Source organism: Centrocercus urophasianus, unplaced genomic scaffold (genome assembly GCF_019232065.1).
Source record: "Centrocercus urophasianus isolate 14NV4802_14NV808 unplaced genomic scaffold, USGS_Curo_1.0 seq_23, whole genome shotgun sequence".
NCBI lineage: Eukaryota > Metazoa > Chordata > Aves > Galliformes > Phasianidae > Centrocercus > Centrocercus urophasianus.
Window position 1 is genome coordinate 1,821,479 of NW_024884789.1, and position 26,416 is coordinate 1,847,894.

Consider the following 26,416-nt stretch of genomic DNA (forward strand, 5'->3'; position numbering starts at 1 on the left):
TGTAATTCTGTGAATTTTATGAACTCTTAGGATATTTGTGTCTATTAGCAGTGCAAAAGAGAGTAAAACTTTCTCTGTAGCATGAGTGAGTACAGTGGCTGACAGGAGAATTTGCAGTGTGAGATTAATTATGTACTCAGCTGTGTTGTATGAGCTTTCTAGCTCTTCTGCTTGTTTCAGTATTTGTTTAAGCACTCAGAGGAAAACATAAATTATTTTTTTTTCCCCTAGCAATTCTAAGCAGAGTGACAGTACTTGTGCCAGAAGTATCCAGATCCCCTCAGGAAGAAGACAAAATACTTCTGGGGCAGAATGTGCAAGTCACCCTGTAGCAAGGAGTATCAGTACTTTTGGTCCATTGGAGGAAGATGAGAAGGAAAACCAGATGATCAACCATATCATTCCTACTGGTAGCCTGCCTGCTACTTTGCAAGGACCAACGGTGTGTAGTTTTTCTACCTTAAATGTTGTTGTATAGAGTGTGCAATAGATTCAAAAAATGTAGAAGTATTAAATAAGAAAACAGAACTTGCAGTCCAAAGTTACCAGAAGTAGTAGGTTTTCTTATTTTAAGCTAATGTTTGTAACTCTTAGAAAACAAAAGTATTTTTAAGACACTGTAAAGATAGTTACATTCCAATTAATGGCATTTTTCCTTTCTTACCTTAGGATCCCTTGGGCCTAGACTGGCGCTTACCTAGCCCTGATCCTATAACTGTTCCTTACCTCAGTCCACTAGTAGTATGGAAAGAGCTTGAGAGCTTACTTGAAAACGAAGGAGATCATGCAATAACAGTGGCAGACTTTGTAGATCATCATCCTATTGTCTTCTGGAATTTGGTATGGTACTTCAGGCGCTTGGACTTGCCTAGCAACTTACCAGGATTAATACTGTCTTCTGAGCACTGTAATAAAAATTCAAAGGTAGGGAATCAGAAACTATTGATTTGTGAGGAATGTTTGTTTTCCCACACAGGAAGAAATCATTAGTTATCAAAGCACTTCTCAGGAACGTGCCTTGCAGTGTACTGGGCCTGATCCTGTGTTTGTGAAGTGTTTGTTGGCTGAGGGGAAATATGCATAACTACAGAACCTGCACTCAGCAGTACTCATGTGGGATGAAGTGTTCAGTTCTTAACAATCACACTGCAGTTTGTGATCTTCAGTTACAAAAAAGATACTTTTCTGATGGGTTTTATGGCAGTTTTGTGGCAAGTCACACAGTAGGAGGAGAAGGGGGCTGTGATTTGAGGAGTGTGGGAGGATGCACAAAATACTTGCTGTATGTCACTGACATTCTGTTCAGTTCTGGCTTTTCCTGTTAACCTGATTTTTACAGCAGTTTTAATTAAAGAAAAAAAGCTTGTAGATTTGGAAATATTTTAAATATGAAAGTCTTCTGTCATTGTTTTGTAATAAAGTATCTTCATGTACATATTTTCCTGCTCAGATTCCCAGAAACTGTATGTCAGAGGACAGTAAATATGTTCTTATTCAGATGCTGTGGGATAACATGAAATTGCATCAAGATCCAAGACAGCCTCTGTATATTCTGTGGAATGCTCAGAGTAAGCTTTTTTTCTTATGGGGGTCTTTCTTGTTTGCTTTTCGTTAGTGTGTATTTTTGTTTAATTGTCTCTTTAGATGAGTTTTCATTTTGTGCAACTTCAGAATGTCTTGAAAAAAAATTTCTGGATGGTTCATGCAAGATATGTGACTGATTTTTGATGATACTACTTCTTGTCTTGCAGGTCAAAATCGCACTCTTTTGTTTGAGAGTGAGTGTTAAGTTTGGTGTTACTGTTCTGAGTTTGTGACACATCTCGGGAGGGATGCTGGTTGTGTATTTAGCAGTGAACTGCTTGAACAAGTTCAGTTCTGCAGCGTATCTTTCAAATTATTGACCATTATCTCAAGTGGCTTTTTCTTCACCGGGAGGGGAAGAATAAAGGGAATGTATTTCGGTGATGCACTGAACTTACATTGACAGTTCATCCTTTTTTGGTTGTTTTTTTTTTTTTTTTTGGAGTTGCTTACAATGAATTTTGTTGCCACTGTTGGATCACATGCCTGGAAATGTGCCTCACAACCCATCACAGCTACTGAGTTTTCTTTGATATGCTTTTTTTTTTTGTTGTTGCTGTTTTGTGTGAATGTTTGTTGTTCTTCAGTACGTATACGCCAATGTTTTCACAGTTCTGTAGCATCCCACCATTTTTAAACACCTTTTTACACAAATATGTTTATTCTTACAGTGTTTCTGATGTTTTTCAGCCCAGAAGTATCCAATGGTCCATTTGTTGCAAAAAGATGATGACTCTTTTAATCAGGAACTCTTGAGAAGTATGGTGAAGAGTATTAAGATGAATGATGTGTACGGACCAATGAGCCAAATATTGGAAAGACTGAACAAATGGCCACATATTAAAAGACAGAGGTAAGAGTTGAAACATGCCATTCTGGAGCAAGTTAGGACAGCAGTGAGGCTAATGCATTATTAGCATTTTCAGTTTGGTTTTTTTCCTTTTAAAGAAAGGCTTCAGTTTTCCAGTAGTATTCTGAAGTTTTTACTCAATCTGGTCAATACTTCTCAGTTTTTTTCTCTGCTCTACAGCCACTTCTCTTACATCTGAATGATGGTAGATGAAATTGGAAGTATGTGTATTTTGCCACTAAATGTTACATACTTACAGATTATATTAATTACAGTTTAAAAAAGAAGCAACCAATGCCACCTCCACTTACTCCAACAGTGCATTTACTGGGGGCGGAGGGTGTTTAAGTTCTCAACTTCAAGAAGAATGAGAACTGAGAGGATAGGTTAAGTCTTTTATTATTTAGGAAGCTTTTATCTGATAGCAGTGGAAATTATTTCTCTGTGAATTTGTATTTCTTGCCTGGATTTACTGATATATTTTTTTTTTTTAATAGAAAGATATGGCAGTCTTTTCAATAGCTGCAGTTGTTCCAAGGTGTTTATTTGGTTGTATGCTTTTCTGCTTTTCTATGCTACCATGAAAAAGCAAACTCCTTACCTGTGACATATGGTAGAATTTGGCCAAGAATAAGCTACCTGTGGGCTGTGGGGAGAGAAGTGTGTGATGTAGTCACATAGCTTCATTCCTTTATGAATCCAGGGAAAAAGAAGTAAAGGCTCACGATAACATTGCAGCGCTGTATTCCTCCCTTGAGAGGAAAGACTAATGAGGATTGAGAAGCAGGGGCAGATGAGTACTTGTTAAGCTGGTGCTCTTTTGGTTGAATCACTGGCATGTTGAGTGCCAAAGTGCGTCACTCTGGGGCCTGTTACAACACCCCCTCCTCTGGTGGGAGTTGTATCAAGGACCTACCCAAGCAATGCCCATATCTGGGGAGTACAGAGCATTCTCCAAAGGTCAACACTGACAACGTTTTGGAGGTGATAAAAGGGAGTGATGTTGAAGATTATTAAAGACTATTCTAATCTTTAGGTTAGAATTGGAATTTAGATTATTCTAATCTTTAAATATTCAGTCTATTCTTAGTGTAGTTAACTTTTTTTTTAAAATTTTAACTAGCATATAAATAAACTTTTTCACAATTTCAGGAGCCTGTATAGAGAAATACTGTTTCTTTCTCTTGTTGCCCTGGGAAGAGATAACATTGATATAGGTAAGTCTTATTATTTACTGATATGAGCACTGACAGTGTATGAACCAGTATGTACATTTCAACTTCAAAAACATAGTTTTAGATGCATGTCATTCTGCAGTAAATACTAGGTCCTTTTTGTTGTTGTTTACTGCTGATGAACATATTAATTGTCATTATATTTGCATTGTGGTTTCAAGCAAGATATGTAGGGATTGTTCTTCTGTTTCTGCAGATGCTTTTGACAGAGAGTATAAAATGGCCTATGATCGTCTGACAGCTAATCAAGTGAAGAATACACATAACTGTGATAGACCACCAAGTACTGGAGTGATGGAATGCAGAAAGATCTTTGGAGAACCATATCTTTAAATGTACCTAGATGAAAAGCAGTGACATACCTGTGTAAAATAACCACTTCGGTCAAAAGGAACATCTCAGTCTTCAGTGTTTGAGAATGTATGTACGAATGTACCACAGCAGCAGGCCTTGGAAAAATGGGGCTTGTCTACAATTGTGGCAATGGACAGAGTGAGAAACGGGCCAAATATTGTTTCCTTGTCCCTAGCCTTTATGCAAATCAGTGTATAGAAAGGAAGAATCTAAAGAGAATTGTCTAATTTAGGACAACATATTACATTTCCCTTATTAAAATATATATATAAAACAGGTGGGCAGAAACAATGCACTGAAACTAACACGAGCTAAGTAAATTCTTCAGAATTTATTGTTTACATAGAATATTCATGATGTTATGAAGAGCATACAAAGTTGTATTATACATATTTTAAATTGTTTATAGTAAGTTGATATTTTTTTATTTTTTTTAATTACTGGAGTGAATTTTAAATGGACTTGCTGCATAAGCAATACATTGCTTATTTGTTTTGCAGGACACTGCTATTTATAGTAACTTGTCCAGTTACTTTTGAAGAGTGATTTGTTCTTTAAAGCAGAGTAGAAAACGTAAATCTTCACCTAGACAGTATGCTAGATACAGGATTTCTCTCATGCACACGTGGAAAACGTATTACCACAGCAATCAGCAGGAAGGTATGGTGAAAAGCTCTACTAACACTGATATATCTCTGTAAAACGCTCTGTAGGATCTCTTCCTCTCCCATTTCCCTCACTCCCTGCTTCATAGAGAGTCTGTAGCATATTGAAGAGTCCAACAGATGATTTTAAGGTGTCAGTGCATCTCAGCAGTTGGCATTTGCTACGTGACCTCATTACAGATGTTATACAAAACAAGTGACAGCATTCAAGTTCTTCATAAAAATGCAGTATCTTGGTGGATGTGTTTGAAACACACTAAATCTGGTGAGCGCATAATGCTAATCCAAAGCTCTTAACTTTTCTGAAGTAGGTAAAACAACCTTGCTACAGGGAAAATGCGGGGAGTGTAACTTATTGAGGCATATTGTGAATAGTCAAATGTAATTTGAATGTCTTGTCTTTGTTTCACACCAAAACAGCTTTTTTGTTTCTCTATCAACAACAACACTATGTCAGTCCTGGTGGTGCAGTCATGGCTTTTGAAGTGCATTTTCTTGTTTGAGAATGTTGGAAAAACATTTCACTCTTAGTCACATAGCAGCTCCACACTAGAAAGCAGGCTACATTGATAACATCAGAAGTCCTATATGGGGGTGGGGAAAAAAGCCATTGAATCCTATAAATGCCCTAAACAAATTAAGCAAGGCTTTAACAAACACCTTGTTTTCTTTAGTCTTCGCGATTCTTATTGGTTGTTCCCTTTGTAATGCTTCTAAATATTCACTTGTTCCATTACATTATAGGCTTTATGTGTATGCTTACCAGCAGAATCTTTTTTAGAAAAATCTTTTTAGTTTGCAAGTGTAGTAAAACAGCAATATTAGGTAGCTAGAAAGGAGATGAACTTTAAAGTTCACATTTACTTTACTAAATAAATAGTGAGCCTCTTAGAGGCTTAAATGAGAAGTAGTGCTACTGTACTGCTCTCTGTAACCTCTTCCCAGTCCGCTGTAAAACAGTAATACAATGCTGTCCTAAGGATAAAGGATTTAAAGTTTTTAGAGCTGCAGGTATATGCTGATGCTAATTGCAAGATGCATCTTCATGTAAACACGATCTTGCTGGATACAACTGTCACTGGGTAATTCCTCTTGTCTGTTCTGCTGCTAACTGTGTAGCTGAGGGTTTTGGGTTTTGAAGTTTCCCTCACCCTGATGTGGAGCTAGCAATGTTACACTTAGCAACATTTTTCATGTTTAATTTATTTTAACACTTTGTGAAGCTCTCATTCATGCTGTCACACTTGTAAAATATTCCTCATGCGTGAGCCATTGCTACTCTTTCACCCAAGTACACTTTAAACTCTGTCAGTGTAGGGTGAACATGTACCTACTTCATTCTTCTTAACTATTGTGAAAAATAGCAGATTATTTTATAACATATTCATCATAAGTACCTGTTAGTGTGCATGTATGCTCTGCTCTGTACAGTATCTACACTGTATTTACCAAGTAAAAGTAGTGTATATAGATTCATACCTATCTGTGATGTGTACAGCGTAGTGCTCCAAGCTCTTTGCAGTTCTGTTTCCCACATCATTCACCACCTGGGGCGGCCACTGTTTTGTAGGACCTTCAAGCCATGAAGGAAGGCAAGTGCTTTTTCCAGAGCTGCTGTTTTGTGTTAGAGGTACTGAGCTATGAAGCAAGCTTCACACTTTCTATTTCAGTCTGGCAGGAGCAGCTGAGCCTTGTCTCTAACAGCCCCTCGTGTCACAGGACGTTGCGCTGCGTGTGCCTGCGCAGGGATAGATGCAGCACTTGTAATTTGGCCCACATCTTCCCTTTAGTCCCAGCTTAGTTTTAAGTATTTCCAACAGTCTTTAAGGTTTATAAAGCCAACCAGTTTGCCACTTCATTCAGATGTCAGCAGTCCTGTCAGTATTATCAGAAGAGTCTATACTGTATCGTGAAGAGGACTTGTATGTGCGTCATTAGAACAATCTTGCATCCTCAGAGTGGCACTCCCAAAGCATTGCTTTATTTGGGTGTGCTTTTAAATTAGCATATCGTGTAATGTTCCATCAAGTGAAATCATTATACTGAATGAATTGCTTTATAAAGTCTGTTGCAAGTCAGTCCACTGTAGAAACATTATCAGAAGATGTAGCTGGAGTAGTATTACACCCTAAGGGGGAAGTTATCCTCGTTCATGTCATAATGATGTTCAAAATGCAGGCCATGAGTGGATAATTTTTAGGCCTCGTACAGTTCAACATTGAAACAGTTTACAAATCTCACTGTCCTTTATTAGAAAAGCAATTTGAGTATATTTTCCAATACAGCAAAGATGGATAAATATTTGAGACATATTTTCAATTTAAAATTTTGTATGAACTGAATTTTCTCCTTTTGTGTACAAAATAATGCTTCTGTCAGAACCTTAAACAAAGGTTTTACATTTGCAGTGCAATATGTATTTTGCTTTACTTATGGTTCCACTGGAATAAGTATTGGAGATGAAATAGTGAAATGTGAATAGAAATGGTGCTGTTCCTCTGACACTGCTGGTTCCCATTTTGAGGCAGTTTGCTGTTGGCACACTTACAGCCTGATGGATTAGACTTCCACTGACCAGTTAAGCAATTTGTACCCCAAGGAAGAGGCAATTCCTGCATATGAAATCTTCATATGCAAAATGGGAGATGCAAGTAGTAATAATAGAGAAGGGGATTTCTGGATAGTATTTCACTGCAATTTGAAAATGGTACTTTGTTAGTCTGCAAGCAGCACTTTTAAATGAATGGTTGTAGATTTGTAAATATGTAATGTTTAATTTTTATTTACCAAAAATACAGTATGTTGTACGTTTGCTTCGGTTTGTAGTTCCTTTAAAATATGCAAGTCAGTGTTCACAACGTCAAAATTTTTTTGTCTCATCCAAAAGAGTTTTACAGTGAGTCAATAAAAACCTTAAAATCTTTCTGGTTATTTTCATTAACATTTTATTAGCTGGATTAGAATGACAGAAGTGTCTGCAGCTCAGCTACATTCTTTGCTCGCAGGAGGCGTTTTTAACAATAAACATTTCGGGTTTGTTGATTGTTGATGTGGCATTTTCCATAGTGACCATCTAGAAGACAGTGCTAACAGCAAGAGTTAGTGCTGGGAAGAGTGGTGTGCAAGCTTCAGAGACGAGTCAACTCTTCTTTACCTCCCTCTTGTAGCATGTCTGGTTTCTGGTTTAGCTTTTACAAGTGGCACTATTCTAAGGGAGATCCACTCGTTCTCTTTACATGTCAATCCATGTAATATGCTAGCATTAGTTGTGCTTACTGATGATACTGCATGAGATCACAATTTGAACTCTATCTGTATGCCTTCTTTTAGGATTGCTGTGCAACTCTCAAATCCTGTTGTCATCTGCATGCTGAAATAGCTTTTACTGCTTTGCTTGTTCCTTGAAAGGCTCAGTGTTATGTCTCCAGTAGTCTTAAGAGGACCAGCAAGAAGGACCCCTTCAGGTGTGCATCACATGTTTTGTATTCACTGTCTCAGATGTATGTGTAGAGTCTCAGTTGTTTTATCAGATGCTTTATTGTGGCTTTCACTGAAAGGATGAAAATGACCTCTGCAGAAGGAAGTAATGACAAAGTAGCTACAAGCCTCAGGAACTGTTGTGCTCTGAAGCACTTACTGCTTTTATACAATTTGAGGGAATTCACTTCTGAGATGGAGAATGTGTCCATACAGATCTTTTGGAGCAGAACAGTTCTGTAAGGGCAAGCCATGAAGGTGTGATTCTGTTCCCACCAACTAAAGATCATTGATCTCAGTGAGTTTGAGCAGTTGATTGCATAAATCTGTGTGATCCTGAAAGTATTACTAAAATGTATATAAAGGTTCTATGCTTAAAATCAGTTCCATTAACATAAGCTCAGCCACACTGAACACCTAATGTATCTGTATCATACCATTACAGGAATGCCTGAAGGTGCACAGTATTTGGTACTGGCCCCTTCAGTGCCTGGTCTTTTTCTTTTCCTGAGGAAAAACGGCAACAGTAGAAGCAGACAAACCACTCAAGATTATTTTATTTTATTTTAAGTATGTCAAAGATAATTTAATCTCAGGAAGTGGGATATAACTTGGGTTGCTCTGATTGATCAGAACAACAGCTACCTTGAACTGCTTTTGATTTTTAGATGTATGCCTTAACACACGTTGGAGCACCCAGATGTCACACAGATACGGGGCATGATATTATCCTGTCTTCTAACATCACACTGATGATCAAAAATACAAAGTAGAGAGCAAACATAGTGAGCCCTAGTATTTTGTTCATTTTCCATTTACATAAAGCAATTGAGATGATAACAAATAGAAGCATGAGAAAAAGCAGAACGATAGCACAAAACAAACCATTACTACTGACTGCAACAGGACTGAATCCGTTGAAGACTGAATATAGAAACCAAGGAACTGGCAAACTGCAAGAAAAGGAAAAGTAATTGAAATATGCTTGAAGGCAGTTCATTTTCTGCATTATAAGTAAGCAATTTTTCTAAACTCTTACAGGAAAAAATGCATAGCTGCATTCAGTGTAACTCAGCATAAATCTAAAATTGATGTTGTTGGTGTGGAAAAATTGCATTTGGATAATGCTTGTACTATCATAATGTGATACAATAGTCTAAAAGGGTTTTCAAAATAATAACTGTGAATTAAGTGTCTCAGCATGCTCTCGTAAAGGAGAAGGTTCTGATGCTTTATTGATAAAAGATACAGGTGCAGATACAGAGCCTTGGCTGCAGAGAATCTGAATGCCTCTGAGTGACCAGATGAGTATTCAGCCTGTAAATCTTCAGTGTTGGCCTAAGAGGAATAGTATTTTGTCCCAGAAAATCAGTTTCCTGTTGACTCAGAACTTAGGGAAGACGATAGTGCCGTTTCATACTGTGCACTGTTATTTTAAGCTGCAGAACAATGCCTTGAATGAGGTGCAACTTCATATTCATTCTGCACTGGGTTGCTAAAATCTATCTTTCCTGGTTTGGTTAAATTTTCTAAAGAGAAATCTGTGTAACTGGTGGTCTGACTGTCCTTCAGTTAGGTGCAGATGAAATGAAATTAACTGAAACATTTCTTCAGTTTAAAAACCGTGTTTTGTCTTTTGGAAGAACTGCATCTTTCAGCATGGAACTAATACTCACCCAACAGTGATATCGAAGATATTGCTGCCTACAGAACTGGAGACAGCCATGTCACCTAAGCCTTTCCGTGCAACAATGACACTGGTGATAAGGTCAGGGATCGACGTTCCTGCTGCCAGTATGGTTAACCCCATAATTTCCTCTGATATCCCAATTGTTTCACCAACCTAATAGAACAGCAACAGAGTAAATTAGGGCTGTTCATTTTGGAGCACAGAATGTAGTCTCACTGCCTTCTAGGTTTTGTGCCATATTTGAATTAAAATATTTTTCATTCCCTTAGCCCTTTTCATTTGTGGTAGCATGTTGTGTAGGATGAAAAACTACATTTAAGTTAGTTAAGTTAGTTTGTTAGCCTCAGATTTGTTCCGTACTATACGTCACAGTGATCATCTGATCACAGTTTTACCAAGGCCAAGCAAGGTGAAGTCAGTTACAGCCTAACACGTTCTTGTGTCCTACGTTTGCCTCTTCTGCATGTATTTCATTTTTCCTTTTGCAAATTTAACATCAGCTCTGCATGGAAAATCTTAGCAATTAACTATGTTGTGGATGTGCAATGAGCTACTTGATACGAAGTGTGGGTCTGAATCTACAAGGCACAAACTTCTATTGCCGGGGCTCCAAGTGCATATTAAGGCAGTTGGAGTTGAAATTACTTCACAGCTTCTAGAACCTGTGTTATCCTGGAACTGTAATTAGATAAGGGGTAATTTTGTTCCACACAGATTCATTTATCAATTAAAAGTATTAAGGTAAATTTTGATGGCACTTTTCCTTTCACTGATGTGCAACTTCCCTTAGAAGTTTTTCGAAGAAAACCTTTTGTCAAATCAAAAAGAGTGAAACTGAGAATTCCCTTTTGGATTCTAACAAAAAGTTTCTACTGTTTTGATGAATGACTGCAGCTGCAATTCATCAGGTAAAATGCCCCAGCGACAATCCGCTCCTTGTCTTAACATCTACTTGTTCTGAAATGATCTTGTTTGCAGACAGAAAAGAAATCCCTCACCTGATGAGCCCACCACACCATGAGGTAAGAGAATGCTGCAATCCAGATGATGGACCCGAAAAATGTGATGACAAAGAATTTTTTTGAATCCTGTTAAAATCAAGTTTGAAAATAAAAACATGAAGTTTCAGGAAGGTTAACAATCCTCGGTGAAAACTGTTCACATGGAGTGCTGTAATCAACTGTTTGATATAGAACTTGGTCTTTGTGGGTTTTTTGACAACTTTATTAGATGACCAACTGTTGCTAGTTGTTAATTACTTTAATTAAGTGGAACTATGCTACAGCTGGGGCTTTTCTACTCTCTGCAGCATTAACAGTGATTAATGTATAAGACTCTTGACGTGGAAAAACAGAATGGGGGATTCTTGCTAAGTAGTCTTTAGCTCAAATATGAGCTAAAGATACAAATATGGTAGCAGAAGAAAAATGGATTCTTACTGGGTTTCTGACATCAGGTATCGTGCTCCACAGAGGGAAGACAATGGGAAAGAGGAAGAGGTAAATTGCTTGTTTTTTCCTGGTTTCTGGCCATTCAAGAGATAATGGTTCATCGTTTTCTTCATCATCTGTGCTGTCATCATCACTGTCATCCTCACTGTCAGAGCTGCTGTCTTCTGAGTTATCACTGTCTGAAGGGGGCTGTAGGTCAGGGAAAAAAAAAAGCAATATGCTTCACTCTCACAAGGAGCTGTGCAGCACTTATTCCCCATGACCATACTGTGGCTGAGGGCAGCCAGAGCCCGCATCTTGTTACTCTGGCACAAAATCCAGGTCTACCCTATTTTGGTGCAGGTGCCTGTCTTGTGATCCTGTTAACTATTTTGTATAAGTCAACTAGAATGAACTCTTAAAGTTTTAACACTAGTAGAAGATTGGCTGTCTTTGACAACCTTTCCTCATCAAAACAACCACATTACAGAATTGGAAGGGGGGATGAGGGAAATAAAGCACAAAAACATGCTGATGACCAGACTGACTCGCTTTCCCTTGTCCTGGAGTTGCCTTCTGACCTCATTGGAGTCAACTGAGGAGAAAATATTATACAGGAACAGCTGGTGTCATGTTTTAGGCCAAGGTTGTCTTCGGTCATAAGCCTGAACCTCTAAAACAACTCCTTATGTTACTTCATCACTACACACACAGTCTACTTAAAGTTGCTAATTATGAGAAACATGCTGGGTTTTACCCCAGAAGCCCTGAGCTCTTATTGCCTATGATCCATTATTTAATACCTGCCCATCCTGTGGTGTGTTCTCCTTCTGTTTGTCTTTGCTGGGTTCAGAGTCACTGGCAGGAGTTACCTGGATGGGCTTCTGTGGTGCCTGCTTCTCTTCTGCAAAAAGGAGTAAGAAGGGGCAGTGATTTTAGTCATGTTAGCATGATCACCTTTATCTGCGGGTGAGTTAGTTTGTGCCAGAAACATGAAATACTTCATGTTAAGCCTAGGCCAATGGCTGATGCTTTCTGTTTGTCATCCTTGCCTATTGTGAATCACTGTTCTTAAAAGGAGGTAGAAGCTGGTCCACCTGCTGCCGGTGGTCTTAGGAGCATCAAGGTATTGCTCTGAAACTGCTCTAAGAGGCACATATGCAGTAACAGGGGAATGCTAATTATCTGATCTCTGCCTGGTTGTTATTGGCTTCGGTCTGGATTCTGAAGCCTTTAGTAGAGCTGTTCTCTAAAGCCAGAAGGATATAAAGCTTTACTCCCCTTTGTTTCTAGTAAAGCACAGCCCTCTCCAGGGAACACTTTGAGGCTTCTGAGAAACGACAGCTATGTGCTACCAGACGTTAATCCCCAGTCATCTGATACATACTCAAATGCAAATAGAGAAGTACTGATGCATACAGGAAAAAATCTGCAATGTTCTCTGTGCTGTTCTCATGTTAAGCTGTGTTAATCACATTATCCTCAGAATTCTACCTGGTTGGGGAATTACAGGATATTTTATGCTGAGCTGGGTAAGTTGATCCAGTGTCTCTCACAACTCCAGTAAGGAGCAAGTTTAGAGGGAGTTTTTCAGAAACGTTTTTTCATGTGTGTTTGGGATTTCTGGAGCAAGGTCTTACAAGAGTAGACATGGAATACTTTCAGCCAAAGTGGCAGCACCTATTGATGATGCACAGCCCTGTCCGTGCGCCAGATAGTTCTGTGGAAGGTGTCAAAGAATGGAAGTTCATGGTCAATGAAGTCAATGTGGTGTCAGTAGTCTGCATGACAATTTGTTTCTTAATATTTTCTTCAAGTTTGTTTTCACTCTCATGGGTGATGCTCAGTGTTGTTAGGTACGCAGGTGACTCATTGCAGCAGTGTGCTTGTGGAGGTGGGACCTTCCACATAACCGTTATTGTTTGCTTTTGCTTTTTCCAAATCACCAACAGCACTGGTCTGTGGTGTAGCATAGGCCAGCTGCTGCCTCCAGACTACTCAAAGTCTGTCTATCAGCAGTGAAATAGTAAGAACTATTCAAAGGGAGGATGTACAGGCACTAAGGGTGGTTTTAGAGAATATCAGTGTGGCTTTTCTCTGAGGAGGAATCTTCTGTACTGTTCTGCAGCTGTGCCAAATTTCTAGGCTAAAAGGAAAGTACTTTGGTTTAAAGAACACATCTACCAAAGATGAGCAGCACAGCAACTTCCAAGTACTTTCTGTTTGAATCCTACCCCAAGAGCTACTTGTCCTGTAGGAATGGCTTTTACTGCCCACTGTTATTGTATATTGATTGATTTCTGCTGCATTATTGCAGCAGCCACCTGTGACCAGCAATAACAGAAAAATCTGTGTCATACTGTAGTATTTCTTTGCCAGCCCCTGGGTGCTCAATGCTGTGAATGCGTGGGATTTCACTGCAAAACAAAGCAAATGATATTGACTTTTCTTGCACTCACCTTCTGGTTTTGTTCCTTGCCCAGCCTGAGAGTCAGTCTTGACCTTGGCTATATTACTCAGGATTTCAACCCTGTCTTTAAATTTTGCTGTGAATGAGAAAGTTGCATTGTCAGCTATGGGAGAACAGGAGCAGTTTTGATGCAATATCATTTTGTTCCCAAAGGGCAGCTGATTTTGTTCATGCTAGATTACGTGCAAACTAAAAATGGATACCTTCTTTGTGCCACATGGCTTTACTGTGCTGCTGCTGATGACCTGATTGTGAGGAAAATGGAAAACCTTCTATCTTCTTCATGATATTTCAAAGTATATGTGAATGTCATCCCTGCCAGTGAGACTCTCCAGAACTTAATCTAAGTTTATGGTATCCGGTTTCAAGGCAGTCCAGGCTATCCTGAAAAGGACCGACTGAATGGTCGTCTTCACCGGTGCTGTGTCCCACTCTGTATTTCTGGCCCTGATGAGGACTTTTCCTGCTGCAGCCAATGTTGCTCTCAGCTGAGCTGCTTTATTATAGTTTTACAAGGAACTCTGAAACTGTCTCTGTGTTTACCTGTGCAGCCTGCTGTAGGGAGCCTGCTTTGCAGAGGAGTTGGACTCGATGTTTTCTACAGGTTCCTTCTACAATTCTGTGAATCTGTGATTCTGTCTCTATAGTTTGATGTTGCACTCAAGTGTCTTAATTCCTATTCTTGCTGAAAATGAGCCAGTCCCCAGCTCAGAGGAAAGCTTTGCTTTGCTCTGAGCTTTATTCTCTTCTCAGCTGCCTGCCCGGTGACCAAGCAGATGGAAGCAGATGGTCACAGGTTTTGTGTATGGATGTGGCCACCAGAAATCGGCTGTGTTCTGCCTCACTTGTGCATGGGGCTGTAAATTAATTTCCTCTGGAAGTTTTATTGCATTGACTTAATCTCCTGCACTGTTGACTGGGCAACCAGAATGTGCTGTTGTTGCTTGCCTCAAGGGCATGGCTCTGTCACTTTATTCACCACTGTGAGATGGAGCTGATAGAAATAGCAGCTCTAAGCCATGTGGGCAGGTCAAGTTCTGAGCTGAACTTTGTGGAAAAACAGTGGATTTCAGACATGTCCAATAATTGTCCCTGGCTCTGACATTAAGATCTCTGGAGATGAGTCCTAGTCTGGTGCGATTCCCATTATCATCTGAGAAGCATTTTTCAGCAGGTGAATGGCTAGAAGGGGGAAATGATAAGCTCTCCTCCTAGGAAAAGCTGCTGGGACTGAGGAGCTCAGCTCTCCCTTCCACTTGCTACTCCTGAAACCTATAGAGGGGATATGAAGCTTTGTTTTCCCCCTCCTACTTCTGCTAAGCACGAGCACTCTCACCTATACAAGGCAGTGAGGTGACTTTCTGCTCGCAGAGTCCTTGAACCGCTGGCCCCCACTCCTCTATTCAGCTTTTCCTAGAAGCTGCCACAAAAGCTCCTGTCAAGGTCAGAGCGGTCAGGCCCAGCCTGCAGGAGATTACACAAACCCCAGCTGCTGGTTCCTGCCCTCACCTGGGCACAGACTGTGAGCACCGACCCAAGCAGAGCCTGTGACCCTCCATGTTAGGGATAAACAGCTTAGGCCCAGGGCGCTATCCAGTTCTCATCAGATCAGCCTCATTTAAAAAGGTGTTAATGCCTCTGACACACATTCTGTGCAGGATGTATTGAAACTGGAGGAAGAGATGGCTGTAAGCCGCCAGATCTGCAGGTCAGCTTGGCAGAGGGGTAGCTGTCAGCTCAGCTCCTGCCAGTGTTGGGGATTAGCTCAGCCGAGCAGGGCAGCATGCTACTGCAACAACCATGGGTCCTGTCGTGGCCAAGCACTTGTTTTTGAGGGCAGTACCCGTGGTCCTGTGGGCTGTGTGTGTGTCAGTGCAGTCACTTGGCTTGACTTCAACACTGGATATTGTCAGCTTCCAGGAACTTGCACAGGGGGATGTCTCTTTGAGTTCCATGAAGTTTGCACTGTGTGCTTCCCAGTCCGCTCAGCTGCTGCACCAGTGGGTCTCCAGCTGTCTTTTTGTTGCTGTCTTTTTCTTACTGCTTTTTAAGCATTCATTCTGCTGGAAACTCTGCCAGCTGGTCTGAGAGTGCCTTGCACAGGGCATGGCTACATCCAGAAGCACTGAGATGGCCCTCAGGCAAGCTTACTCCAAGGAGCAACTGCATCCAGGCTGTGCTTGACGTTGCAGGTGAGCTTCTGCCTTGGGTCCAGCTCTGGTATTTAGCTCATTCTTTGGTTCTGGTATTTAGCCCATCAGGACTAACTTACACTATGAGCAATGGGGAGGATTTTTTAAAATATGACCTAAACCTGAGGGACATGAGAGATCTGCTATCCTGAAAGTGCAAGTAAAAAAGGATCTCATGTTTATTTTTGGTCCTTTTCTCCTTCTTAACACAAGTGATTGATTGCTAAAGATGCAACTGCGGCTGCATGACTGCCTCCTGTCTTTGAGCTGAGCTCTGGCCTGCAGCACTGCTTGCTGCTTTATTCTGGTCTGATTTCCAAAATTAATAGCTCTTTAACTGGGACATAGTGAGGGTAGGCAGCTGTGATAACCTTGCTGCTGGATCCTTTGCCTTCATATAAAAGTAAAATCAGATTTGTTCTCTGTCTGTATGACTAGAGCGCAAAGAATAACCTCATGGTAAAACATGGGGTTCAGAAATGATTCCTTGGTCTTCCAAAAATCCTTGCTGCCTTTAACTCCTCAGCAGTTCCCTCTGGTGTTTAGCTTGGGAGATCTTGAAAAGGCCTCATACTGTGCTTCTACACAGCGTCTGAGAAAGTGAGGAAAAGTCTGAAGTTGCTAGAAGTTCCTCATTTTAAGAAAGGTAGTCTGAAAAGATGGGCTTCTGCCAAAAATACACTTCAGAATGCAGTGTAAGTGTTCAAACTTCTAAAGCACCTAGTCAGTTAAAGTGCCTCGTCTCCTCCAGACACAGAAAAAGACTTAAATTATGATCCTTTCTTAATACCAAATAAATAAATAAATAAAAATCAAACATTAATTAATCCATTGTTCAAGTGAGAAATTTTGTTTCAGAAGGGGTGTTGAACCAGGAACAGCGAAACAAAGTTTATATTTCGGACTTTACTTCATCTCTAAGATCCTCGACTCTGCAAGTTGGTTTGGCAGGTCTGGTGCTGTCAGTCTGACACAAACTTCAGAGCTCTGGCTGCTTTGAAACAGCTTCTGTGCAGCTGAAGTACAAGGCAACTGCAGCATAAGGAAGGAAACTCCCCAGAGATCCTACCTGCACTAGGTTAAGTCAGGAACTGCTGAGAGATAGTTGGCAATCTTTTGTAGTGTTCTTTAGTGTAGCCTCTAAGTGCATGATGCTATAGGCTTTGGCAAGAAGCAACAAGGATCCTTCAGGATACAGACTTCTTTGGGGTTGTTTTTATGCTGCAACCTAATTACAGATAGTGCTGTGTGCTGCAAAAAGAAGGACTTTATGGGTGGGAACCAGTTGTCCTGAGGATACTGAAGGGCAGCAGTGATATTAAATCCAAGGCTGGGTTTGCAGCTGTAAAACGCCTTGGTAGGCTCACATCCTTTTCAGTTACCTTGGGGAAATCTCTTCATCTTTTTGGCAGGGATCCTCAAAGCACTTCAGTGGCTCAGTCAGAACTGATTCTTTTTCTCCAGACTACCTTTTCTTTAGTTCTGAATCTACCAGGGCAAGGAGCGTCTCCTGCACAATACAAAGTACCTGGAACTCTGGGTCTTTGATTTCAAGTGCTGTGCTGTTGTAATATCAATAATTTTCTTCACAATTATCTTTTCCAAGGAGCTGTTTCTGCTCCAGCAGTGCTGAGTAGAACAGGCATGCACCCAGAGCAGAGGTTAACTCTGCGTCATTATTATAGCAAAGAGTCTAAGGAATAACAACCTTCTGGAGAGACTGAAAGCCATCCTCACTGTTGCCCTTAGACTTGCCTAAGTGTGTAAGATCACACTCCCATCTAGTGGCTGCGGCACACAGACAGGAACTCAAAGTCTGCCTGGATAAAAGCAAAGGCGAAGCTCTCCTTTAAAGACAACATCCCAGCCGCCCCTTAGTCACAGTTATCCATTCTTATAGACTGTGGTAACGACAAGCCCCCACCATGTGCTCTGTGCTGAGCTGACTGGGGCAGCGCTGCGGTTCTCTCCTTGGCCTGGGCCAGCAGGATTCCTGCTGGGAGTCACACAAAACTGAGGACACCAGCCTGTACAAAGGCATGCAGAGGCACAAGAAGGATGAGGAGTCAGAAGTTCTCTTGGTGGCAGCAGTCCCTCAGGTCTGGCACTGCACGATGCTGAATCAAGTGGCACGTCTCTCATAGATTTCTGGTTTTATCCATGTGCTGTTGATACAATATTCTGTGGGGAGCAGGAAGCACTACAGCAAACCCTGATGAATTTAGCTCTTGTTAGGCTATGGTTAGTAATTTGATGGGTGCTATTACTAAAAGTTTGTCGAAGGGAACACTTACTTGTCTTGTTGTCCTTATAAAGCCTCTTTAGTTCCCTCAATCAGTTTGTGCTGCTGGGATTTTGATCTGGAGAGTCCTTTTTGTAACCTCACTGATAGACAGGAGAGGTGTTTATCTGCTTAGCTTCAATCTCCCTTTGAATGGACAAATGATAATCTCTTTAGAACAAGTAGGGCAGTGGAGGGGCAAGGCATGTGCTGAGCTAGGAAGGAAAAAAAAAAAAAAAAAAAAAAAAAAGCTTCTTTTTTTCGTTTTTAAACTTTCTTTAGAATTTCTTGGAAAATGAAACAAGGCAGAGTATTAGAAAATTGTGTTCAAAGGCACACACATCTGTGGAGATGTGGCTTCCTGCAACCTGGACTGTTTCGAAGGTGTGAAATAGTCCTGAGCTCCAACCTTTAGGCCCTGTGGAGTTGGCCCACTGCCTGCAAAGTACTGTGAGTAACAACACAGGATGGTTTGGATTGGTTGGAAAGGACCTTAAAGATCACCCAGTTCCATTCTCTGTTCTGAGGGCAAGGATGCCTTTCACTTACCTTTGGTCAAATACTGGAACAGGCTTCTTACAGAGGTGGGCAATGCCCCATGCCTGTCAGCATTCAAGAGATGTTTGGACAATGCCCTCGTTGAAATGCTTTGACTTCTGGCTAGCCCTGAAGAAATTATTCAGTTGGACCAGATGATCTTTAAAGGTTCCTTCCACCTGAACTATTCTGTTCTATTCTACTTAATCACATTCTGAAACAGGGTACAGTTTGCTATGGCAGTGATAATGCAATGTGGTGTTGCAGGTGGGCATTTAGAAGTCCTCAGAAGTGGTCCAAGTCACACACAAGTTACTTTAACCATCATAATTGGAACCTGCTGTGTGTTTTAAATTTCACCTGGGATTTTAATCACCATCCGAAAGATAATTTTTCAAGGTTTTGACTACTTTTTCCTCTTCTTCAGGTTTATGCCTTGTGAGAGACTTGTGTACAGCTGAGGAAGTGCACAGGTAAGGGGCTCCTCCCGTGTGAATTTCCCAATTTTAAATGAGGCTGATATGTTGAGCCAACCCTTTCCTGAAGGGCTGTCAGATGGAAAGCCCTGATAGAAAGCTGATTCCACCTCTCTATGTTCAGTGATGCTGCCTTCCACCAGCAAAAGACATGCCTCCATTAAGCTGCTCTGTGATAGAGGTCTAAGATGAAGCCCCTCACAGGTGGAGCATTCACTCACCTCCTGCCAGGGGGTCCAGTGTGTGGATCATGAGTTGGAAGATGGTGCTGCGCATTTGAGAGTTGTGCAGGGAGGCCGAGCTGCTGCCTCGCTGTAAGACTGTTGTTGGCTATGGAAAGGTACAACGCAACAATCAGTAGCCATTTCCTCCTCCAAGCATCTTCACTGTTGGTTCCCTCTGCACAGGGGATGCATTCGTACAGAGGCTGATCTCCCCAGTGCACCTTAGATTTCAGATACCGTCTGCATGCAGGTTCTCAGGATGGCTGTCGGTACCAGCTGCTCATAGCAAGATACATGCTCCTGAGATAATGGGCCAGGCTGTCCTTTGATGCAGTGAGTTTTCACTGACTCAGCATCAGTACAATGTTATGATTGTAATGAAGTATGCAGTGATTTTAGTCATAATTAATAGTAATAATTGATAATAGTAGATTTGTATGCTGCTCCAAGGTACACTACAGTGGTTTCAAATGTCCTAACTTAAATTGAAGGCTCTCAAGCTCTGTTTTTACTGTCAATACTACAGTCCTAATGAGCTTTTGACTGAACATTAATTAGTACAGGTAGGTTAAATGCACAGAGGAACAAATAGCATCCCCATGAGGAAACTAACACCTGTTTTGTTATGTACATGTGCAGCCAATGGATCACTGAATGCAGTGACTGGCCAGCCAAGGAAGGACAAAGTGGCAGGAATTCAATCAGGAGCAGAGCAATTGGCTCTCTTGCTATAGGGAAGAACAGACACTACCTCTGCCCTGAGAGCCTGGGAGGAAAATCAGCCATGAAAGCAGGTAAGAAAAGCTATGATCTGAATTCTCCTCTGTCTGTTTCACCCTGTTTAAAATGTAGTACTAACAGCACTCTGCTAGTCAATTACCACTTGGGCAGTCTGTCTCTTAGTTGTTTTAAAATTCCTTTGAGGACCCAACTCAGCCAGGTGTCTTCTTAATCAAACTGTGAGTACTGTGCCAAGAACTGCTGGTTCTTTGCATGAAATAGGATTTAGTCCAGGTTTCTTGACACAGAAGACAACACTGTTGTTCAAAGCCTGACACAGGGAGGGGTTCAAAATATGACTTATTATCCTGGCTAAGTTGCCTAGACCTACCTGCAGCTTCTTCCCATCTGCTGGCGTTGTTCCATCCTCTGCAGCTGCCACACTGCTTTTCTGTGTGTAAAAAAGAATGAAAACCTTTGAATGCCATTACCACTTCACCTGCTCTTTTGGGATCTATGGGTCGCTCTTCAGACTAATGCCTGAATTGAAGGTGGCACAATCAAAAGAAACGACTATGCATGAACACTACTGAAAGTGCCAAAGCCGTGTGCTTTCCCTAAACCAACACAGCCTCTGAGGGAAGTGGGATTCTGCCTGCAACCACTCACTGAGGATGTAGCTATCCAGAAACAGAAATGTTCCTCTACCTCCTGTTCCTTGTAGATGTACACAGCCACAGATTTCATCCCCAAACATCTGCATCCTGACTTATCTTCTTTCAAAGGCAGAGTGAAAACAGAAAAGATGTGTCATCTTCCAGTGATTAGCATTACTTTCCATAAAAGTACTTTATTTTCCCCAGGGGTTATTTCCAGCAGCAGTATGTCATGCCATTATATCCTAATGTGAATTCTTTGTAGGCTTAAAAGGCAAGAATTTTGTTTTTTCTTTGAGTCTAAAGGGATGGGCTTACGTCTTTAGGATTGGTGATAGACAGTGGTGCAGCACGGCTGTGGGCTTTAAGGACTCCAAGCCATGAACCCTGGCTGAAAGGCAGACTAACAGGAGGGAAAAAAGACTCTTAATTTTGTGTGCCTTCAATTATCTTTACCACTTTTCCTTCCTTTCCTTAATTTGTTAAATTATATGAAGAGAGTGCCAAGACCAGAAGGGACAAAACATGTTTGAATGCCAGTGAGACACATCTGAACGGTAAAGCGTGCCAGTGCCAGAGAACAGCTTTACATCTAACAGTCTGCTCCACATCTGGCAGTAGTACAGCCAAGAGAATTAAGTGGCAGCAGGAGAAGGAGGAACGGCTGAGGGGGAGGAATTGAACAGGCAGACTCAGATTCCAAGTGCTCTGGCCCACACGTCCTGACCAGATCTACCAGATTGAAAGGGTAACTGGCTCTGGCAACAGCCTTCAGATGCTGTCCTTTTGTAGGCAATCGTGTCTTCCTTCAAAAGATGGTGGGCAAAGGGCGCTGGTCTCAAACTTTGAGAAAGTAATTACAGCCACAGACCTTCTTGTCTGTGCACCAGGAGCATAAAGAATTGTGTCTCTGACACAGCTGTGGTTAATACATAGAAACAGGACTTGGGCATTTCGATCCTGTGACTGAATGCTGACTGGGAGCAGTGGCAATGGCTGTGGAAGGCTGCCAGATCCCTTTCTCTGCTGCAGACTGGTAACAAGTGATACCACCAGCATCACAGTAACACACCTAAACTCAAAATGGGAAAAGAGTTTCTTCCACCATCCCTCATCCACAAGAGGCTTGGAGATTGCCCATTACAGAAGCCTTTTTTTTTTTTTTTTTTTCTCCTGTTTGAGTATTGTCCAATCTTGTTTTCTGACTGACTTGTTCCTGAAAGTGTGTATGTGTCCTTTTTAATTCCTTCATAACCACTAAGTGAGCAAAATCTCATGTCTGTGTTTGGAAGATGCTAAGTGACCCCAGCACATATGTTTAATAATTCCTCGGGCATTTAGTAGTGTTCTCTCTAATTGATTAGAATCTCTATTGTCTAGATTGTATTTCCTTCATTTTATATGATAATTATTAGCCAGTGTCTACATCCTGAGGACTTGAGTATGCACTTTGTGAAGAAGATGCAGTCTGGTTTTTTTGTGATTTATGATAGGATTAATTATTTCCAACTTGCCCTTTGAACAATAAGGACACCAACCTTTCGCATATGCTCTGCTGATGCTGCCTGCACAGCATTTAGCTTCTTGCTCAGCTCCTCCTTCACCCATTGCTCTAGAGACACGTTGTGTTTCATGGTGAACACATATGTGGCATAGGCAGTCAGTAAAAGGAGGCTTTCCCACCAATCAATGACACTGTCTAGGAAAAACAGGATGAGCATCAGTAAGTCTACAATGTAGAATGAGATGTCTCTAAATAAAGGCCACCATGTCAGGTGTAGTATCTCCCTTGAGAAGAGGGCACAGGTGCCAATGACAAAGAGGATATTAAACACCGCTGAGCCCACAATGGTACCGATGCCCACATTGCTGTGTGAGATGAAGACACCTATGAGGGAGGTGAAGAGTTCTGGTGCGGATCCACCTGCTGCCATGAAGGTGGCTCCAGCCACGTCTTCAGAGATCTGCAACTTCTCTGTGATCACTCCCAAAGCAGGGACAAAATACTCATCACACACTATGGCCAAGGCCACAAATACATACGTCATGCCAAAGATGTGAAGTACAACCCACCCTTGCCTCCGTTCTTCCACACTGAATAGGTCCTGGGGATATTCTCCTTTGGATTCATACACGGGCTTTTCATCTGGGTAGCTTTCACTGACGTTTTCTCGCTGTGTTGTATCCTCTGCTGCGGCGATGGGCACAGTTGGCTCAGGATCAATATACACACAGTGCCTTATTTTGGGTGCTGCTGTGACATTGCTGGTTTTGGAAGTCTTGTTGCGGGAAGGCTCCCTGGAGGTCACTTTCACAGGGTCCTCGTGTTGGTGTGCAGTGAGAAGTGCTGGAATGGCAGAGGGGCTGAACTGGAGCTGATAGACAGAGAGGAGGGACACTGTGGCAAGGAAGAAAAAGATTCGGTTCCGTTGTAGCCGTCTTCTCCGTGGTAAATGCATTTCCTAAAGGTTCAAAAATCAGATCCGTGTCCAGAGCCACTGAAGACTTCTCTTGATCAGCAGCTTGCCCTTATAGCCACCATTGGAGCTTCTAACTGATCTTAAGCATCAGGAGTGAAACTGGGTGATATGAAGTGTAGAACCCTGTAAAGGAAGATCTAGCATTTAAAAAAAAACGAACAAGAACTGCAACTTCCCATCATTATCTCGCAGAGTGATTTTCTGTTTTTCTGTAAATGGAAATGGGATTCAATTCAAGTAATCTCAACTCTAACTTCAGGCTTCTGTTTTTTCATTTTTTTTATGATGGGAGGCTATGTTGATTAATAAACATAGGCTTAGCTTAATAAAGGCTGAGATTGTCCAATCTGAGCTGAATTCTGATTCCACCTAATGATCACATCCAGCAGCTATTAAGGTTAGTGTTTTCAGTGGAATCACTGGTAATTCTGTAATGCTGATAATCGGATGAACTTTCTGCAGGAGGGAGGATAAGGCTTCTGTTAAGGAGCCTACTTGTACTCTAAATTGCCAGAAAGGAAGAAGCTCTGAAGATGAGCCTATGCTGTAAAACTTCCTACCAAACAGACCAGTTATTCACCTCAGTAACCTCCACAGGTGGATGAAGACTGTTTGCTACTTCCCAGTTATGCTGCTCTCTGGCTCTCCAGACTTGCACTCCCACAAACCAAGCAAATTGTGAGCTTTTCTCTTCCAGTTGGAAGAGAGCAAGAGGAAGGCTTGGTTCTAGTAATACTCAGAGTGCTGTGCATTCATGTTGTTTCTATGACTACATCTTTTCGAGCCCTTCTGTAGAGGCAGAACTGGCAAAGTGGAATTATAATCATACCTTTTATTAGGGGATAATTAGCATATCTTGCATAATTATTTGAACAGCATTTTGAAAGAGACAAATTATAAATGCTAGTGATAGAGCCTAGATCTGTGATAGTACGGAGGCAGTGACTGAGGGGTGGACGGAATTTACCCTTCAGCACTGCTTTGATTTTTTACCTTAGAATTTCACTCTTCACAGATTATTTTTTTTTCCCTAGAGTGGTAATGTTGTTATCCTTCAGCTGGATGTGAATCGCAGTTTTGTAAGCCATTCTCAGGAAAGCTTTTCATGCAAATCAGTTCTCACTTACCCTCTTGCATAACACTCAGTGAAGTAATCAGCCTAAATTTCTTGCAAGACAGGCATTATTATCTTCTTTTAAATAGGGAGGATCACTAAGGCAATAGTAATTGAGGGTCATGGGAGTATCTAGATAAATAGATCACATAAGCTTTGCTTTTGATATGCAAAAAATACATTAACGTGCATATTGCAGAGTTATGTAATACAGTATTCACCACAAATTGAGCATTGATACAGAGTAACCTTCCATAAATAAAATGGAAGAGTGAAAAGAAAGACGCACAGAGAAGGGAAGACTTGTGAATGCTGTTTAAACCTTCTTCAAAGACTATAACCAAAGGTAGGATGAACTGTTAAGAGCTCTCCAGCCTTTCAGCAGTATCTGACCATCAGCCTTGTGGATAAAGCACTTTGTTTTTGAACTATATTGTCTCCTACAGGTCAACTCCCAGTCAGCTCTTTTCTCACTGTTTGGACTGTCTCAGTCAAAAAGATCTCAAGCAATCCTACAGACCTCCATGGCTTACCTTCCAGAGATGCTGTCCAAGAAGATGAGGAATACCAGCAGTTGAATGGAATTCTGGAAACTTTCTTGTCACTTAACATTGGGAGATGTTGGTGCAGAGAGAGGCAGATGAAAATGATCCCATTTTCACTGTGCCTCTGCTAGCAGAGTGGTGAGGGGGGTCAGGTGTGAAGGACATATTAGTGGAGGAGTAGCCAATCCACTTTAATACCTCCAGTCTCTAAGAAGATTAAGGAGTATTGTATAGATTTGGATCTATATCTGAAGCCAGTATCTTCGTCTACTACTTCAGATTATTCTCAGTATGAGGGCAGGTGCTTATTTCCATTACAAACTATAATATAAAAGCATCAACTCTGAGGTATGTACCATTAGCTACGTACAGGAGCAGGCCACTGCTTGGATAATTCACCCTGCTCCTTCGTGTGCTGCAGTAGTTGCTTCAAGACAACTTGCACACAGCTTTGCTCTGACAGGCTGGACGAGCAGTTCTGCTGAGGCCACTTTTGCTGGCACAGTCGTGCTCCTTGCCAAAGACTTCATGGTCATATAGCTCCAATCAGCACATTTATTGCAGGGGAACTGGAAAACGCAGAGAAGCAAGCTGTTTTCTGAACAGCAGCAGTACACTCAGACTTTGCAACAGATGTCACTGATACCTCATCCTTACTCTGTATTTTCTGGAATGGAAGAAGGAGGTCCCTGAGCGCAGGGGATGCTTTTTTTCATAACCTATTCTCTATACACAGCTATCTTTTTTAATCGTTGCAGTACTCTTCCACAGTACTGGCATCAAATTATAGATGGTTCCTGATTTACTGATGAAGATACTATTATTCCAATTGTGCCAAATGTCTTGAGTTTCTGGTGCAGCTCAGGCACCATATGCTGCTTACAGGACTCCTAGTGGGCCATGTTCCTATGGCTGCTTCTTTCCCCTTGGTTATTTTCTCCTCCTATTGCACTTATTTATTCATGTTTATTGGGGAATTCTTCTTGGAGAGGACTACTGAAACCAGCACTTAAATTATGTTGAGCTGCACAAGTCCTTATTGCAGGTTACTTTCTGCAATCAATGTATTTGATGAAGGTTTTTTGTTGTTTTTTTTTTTTTTTAGGGGGAAAAAAGCTTCTGGATGAGTGCGTTTAAGGTTTTGGTCACTTCTTTGATCCATTTTGCCACCTGTAACACGTGCTGCAGCAGGGCTTTCTAATCTTCCCTGAAGTTCACTGTGAAGCCACCAGGAGGTGCTGGCTGTTCCTTGGGCACTTGTGGGAGACCTACACAAACAGTTCTCATCCTCAGTACTGGGAATGCTCCATTTCTGCGCATAGTTCTGGTTTTAGTTCCTTCTGACCGCGTTTGAATTCTGAAAGCACATTTCTGTTCAATCTGCTTTAGTCCCACAGAAGTATCCACTTGCGGTTTCTCTCCATAAGGGCCCGACA

The 26,416-nt window shown here is 41.3% G+C and overlaps 2 protein-coding genes and 1 long non-coding RNA gene across 5 annotated transcripts in view; 2 read left to right on the forward strand and 1 right to left on the reverse strand.

The window, feature by feature from the left end:
- DENND4A (DENN domain containing 4A) overlaps positions 1-7,611 on the forward strand; it is a 45,954-nt gene extending 38,343 nt beyond the window's left edge. For 2 of the 3 annotated variants that reach the window (XM_042824441.1, XM_042824442.1), the window contains exons 26-32: positions 232-442; positions 670-924; positions 1,451-1,568; positions 1,752-1,778; positions 2,275-2,437; positions 3,587-3,651; positions 3,866-7,611. In XM_042824441.1, the coding sequence (XP_042680375.1) occupies positions 232-442; positions 670-924; positions 1,451-1,568; positions 1,752-1,778; positions 2,275-2,437; positions 3,587-3,651; positions 3,866-4,002 (976 nt within the window). In that variant the 3' untranslated portion in view covers positions 4,003-7,611. The remainder of the gene's footprint in view (positions 1-231; positions 443-669; positions 925-1,450; positions 1,569-1,751; positions 1,779-2,274; positions 2,438-3,586; positions 3,652-3,865) is intronic. The other variant, XM_042824444.1, reaches the window with a different exon arrangement.
- Positions 7,612-8,868: 1,257 nt separating this feature from the next.
- Positions 8,869-23,300, reverse strand: SLC24A1 (solute carrier family 24 member 1). Its single transcript, XM_042823955.1, is given in 9 exon segments — positions 8,869-9,118; positions 9,842-10,008; positions 10,854-10,943; positions 11,295-11,495; positions 12,089-12,189; positions 13,739-13,831; positions 19,463-19,571; positions 20,577-20,636; positions 22,380-23,300. Coding segments are annotated over 9 exon segments (1,992 nt in total).
- LOC122163099 lies at positions 10,709-24,959 on the forward strand. Its single transcript, XR_006169804.1, has 4 exons — positions 10,709-10,877; positions 19,193-19,238; positions 20,105-20,259; positions 24,882-24,959. It is a non-coding gene; the product is annotated as an uncharacterized LOC122163099 (long non-coding RNA).
- The last annotated feature ends 1,457 nt before the right edge of the window (positions 24,960-26,416 follow it).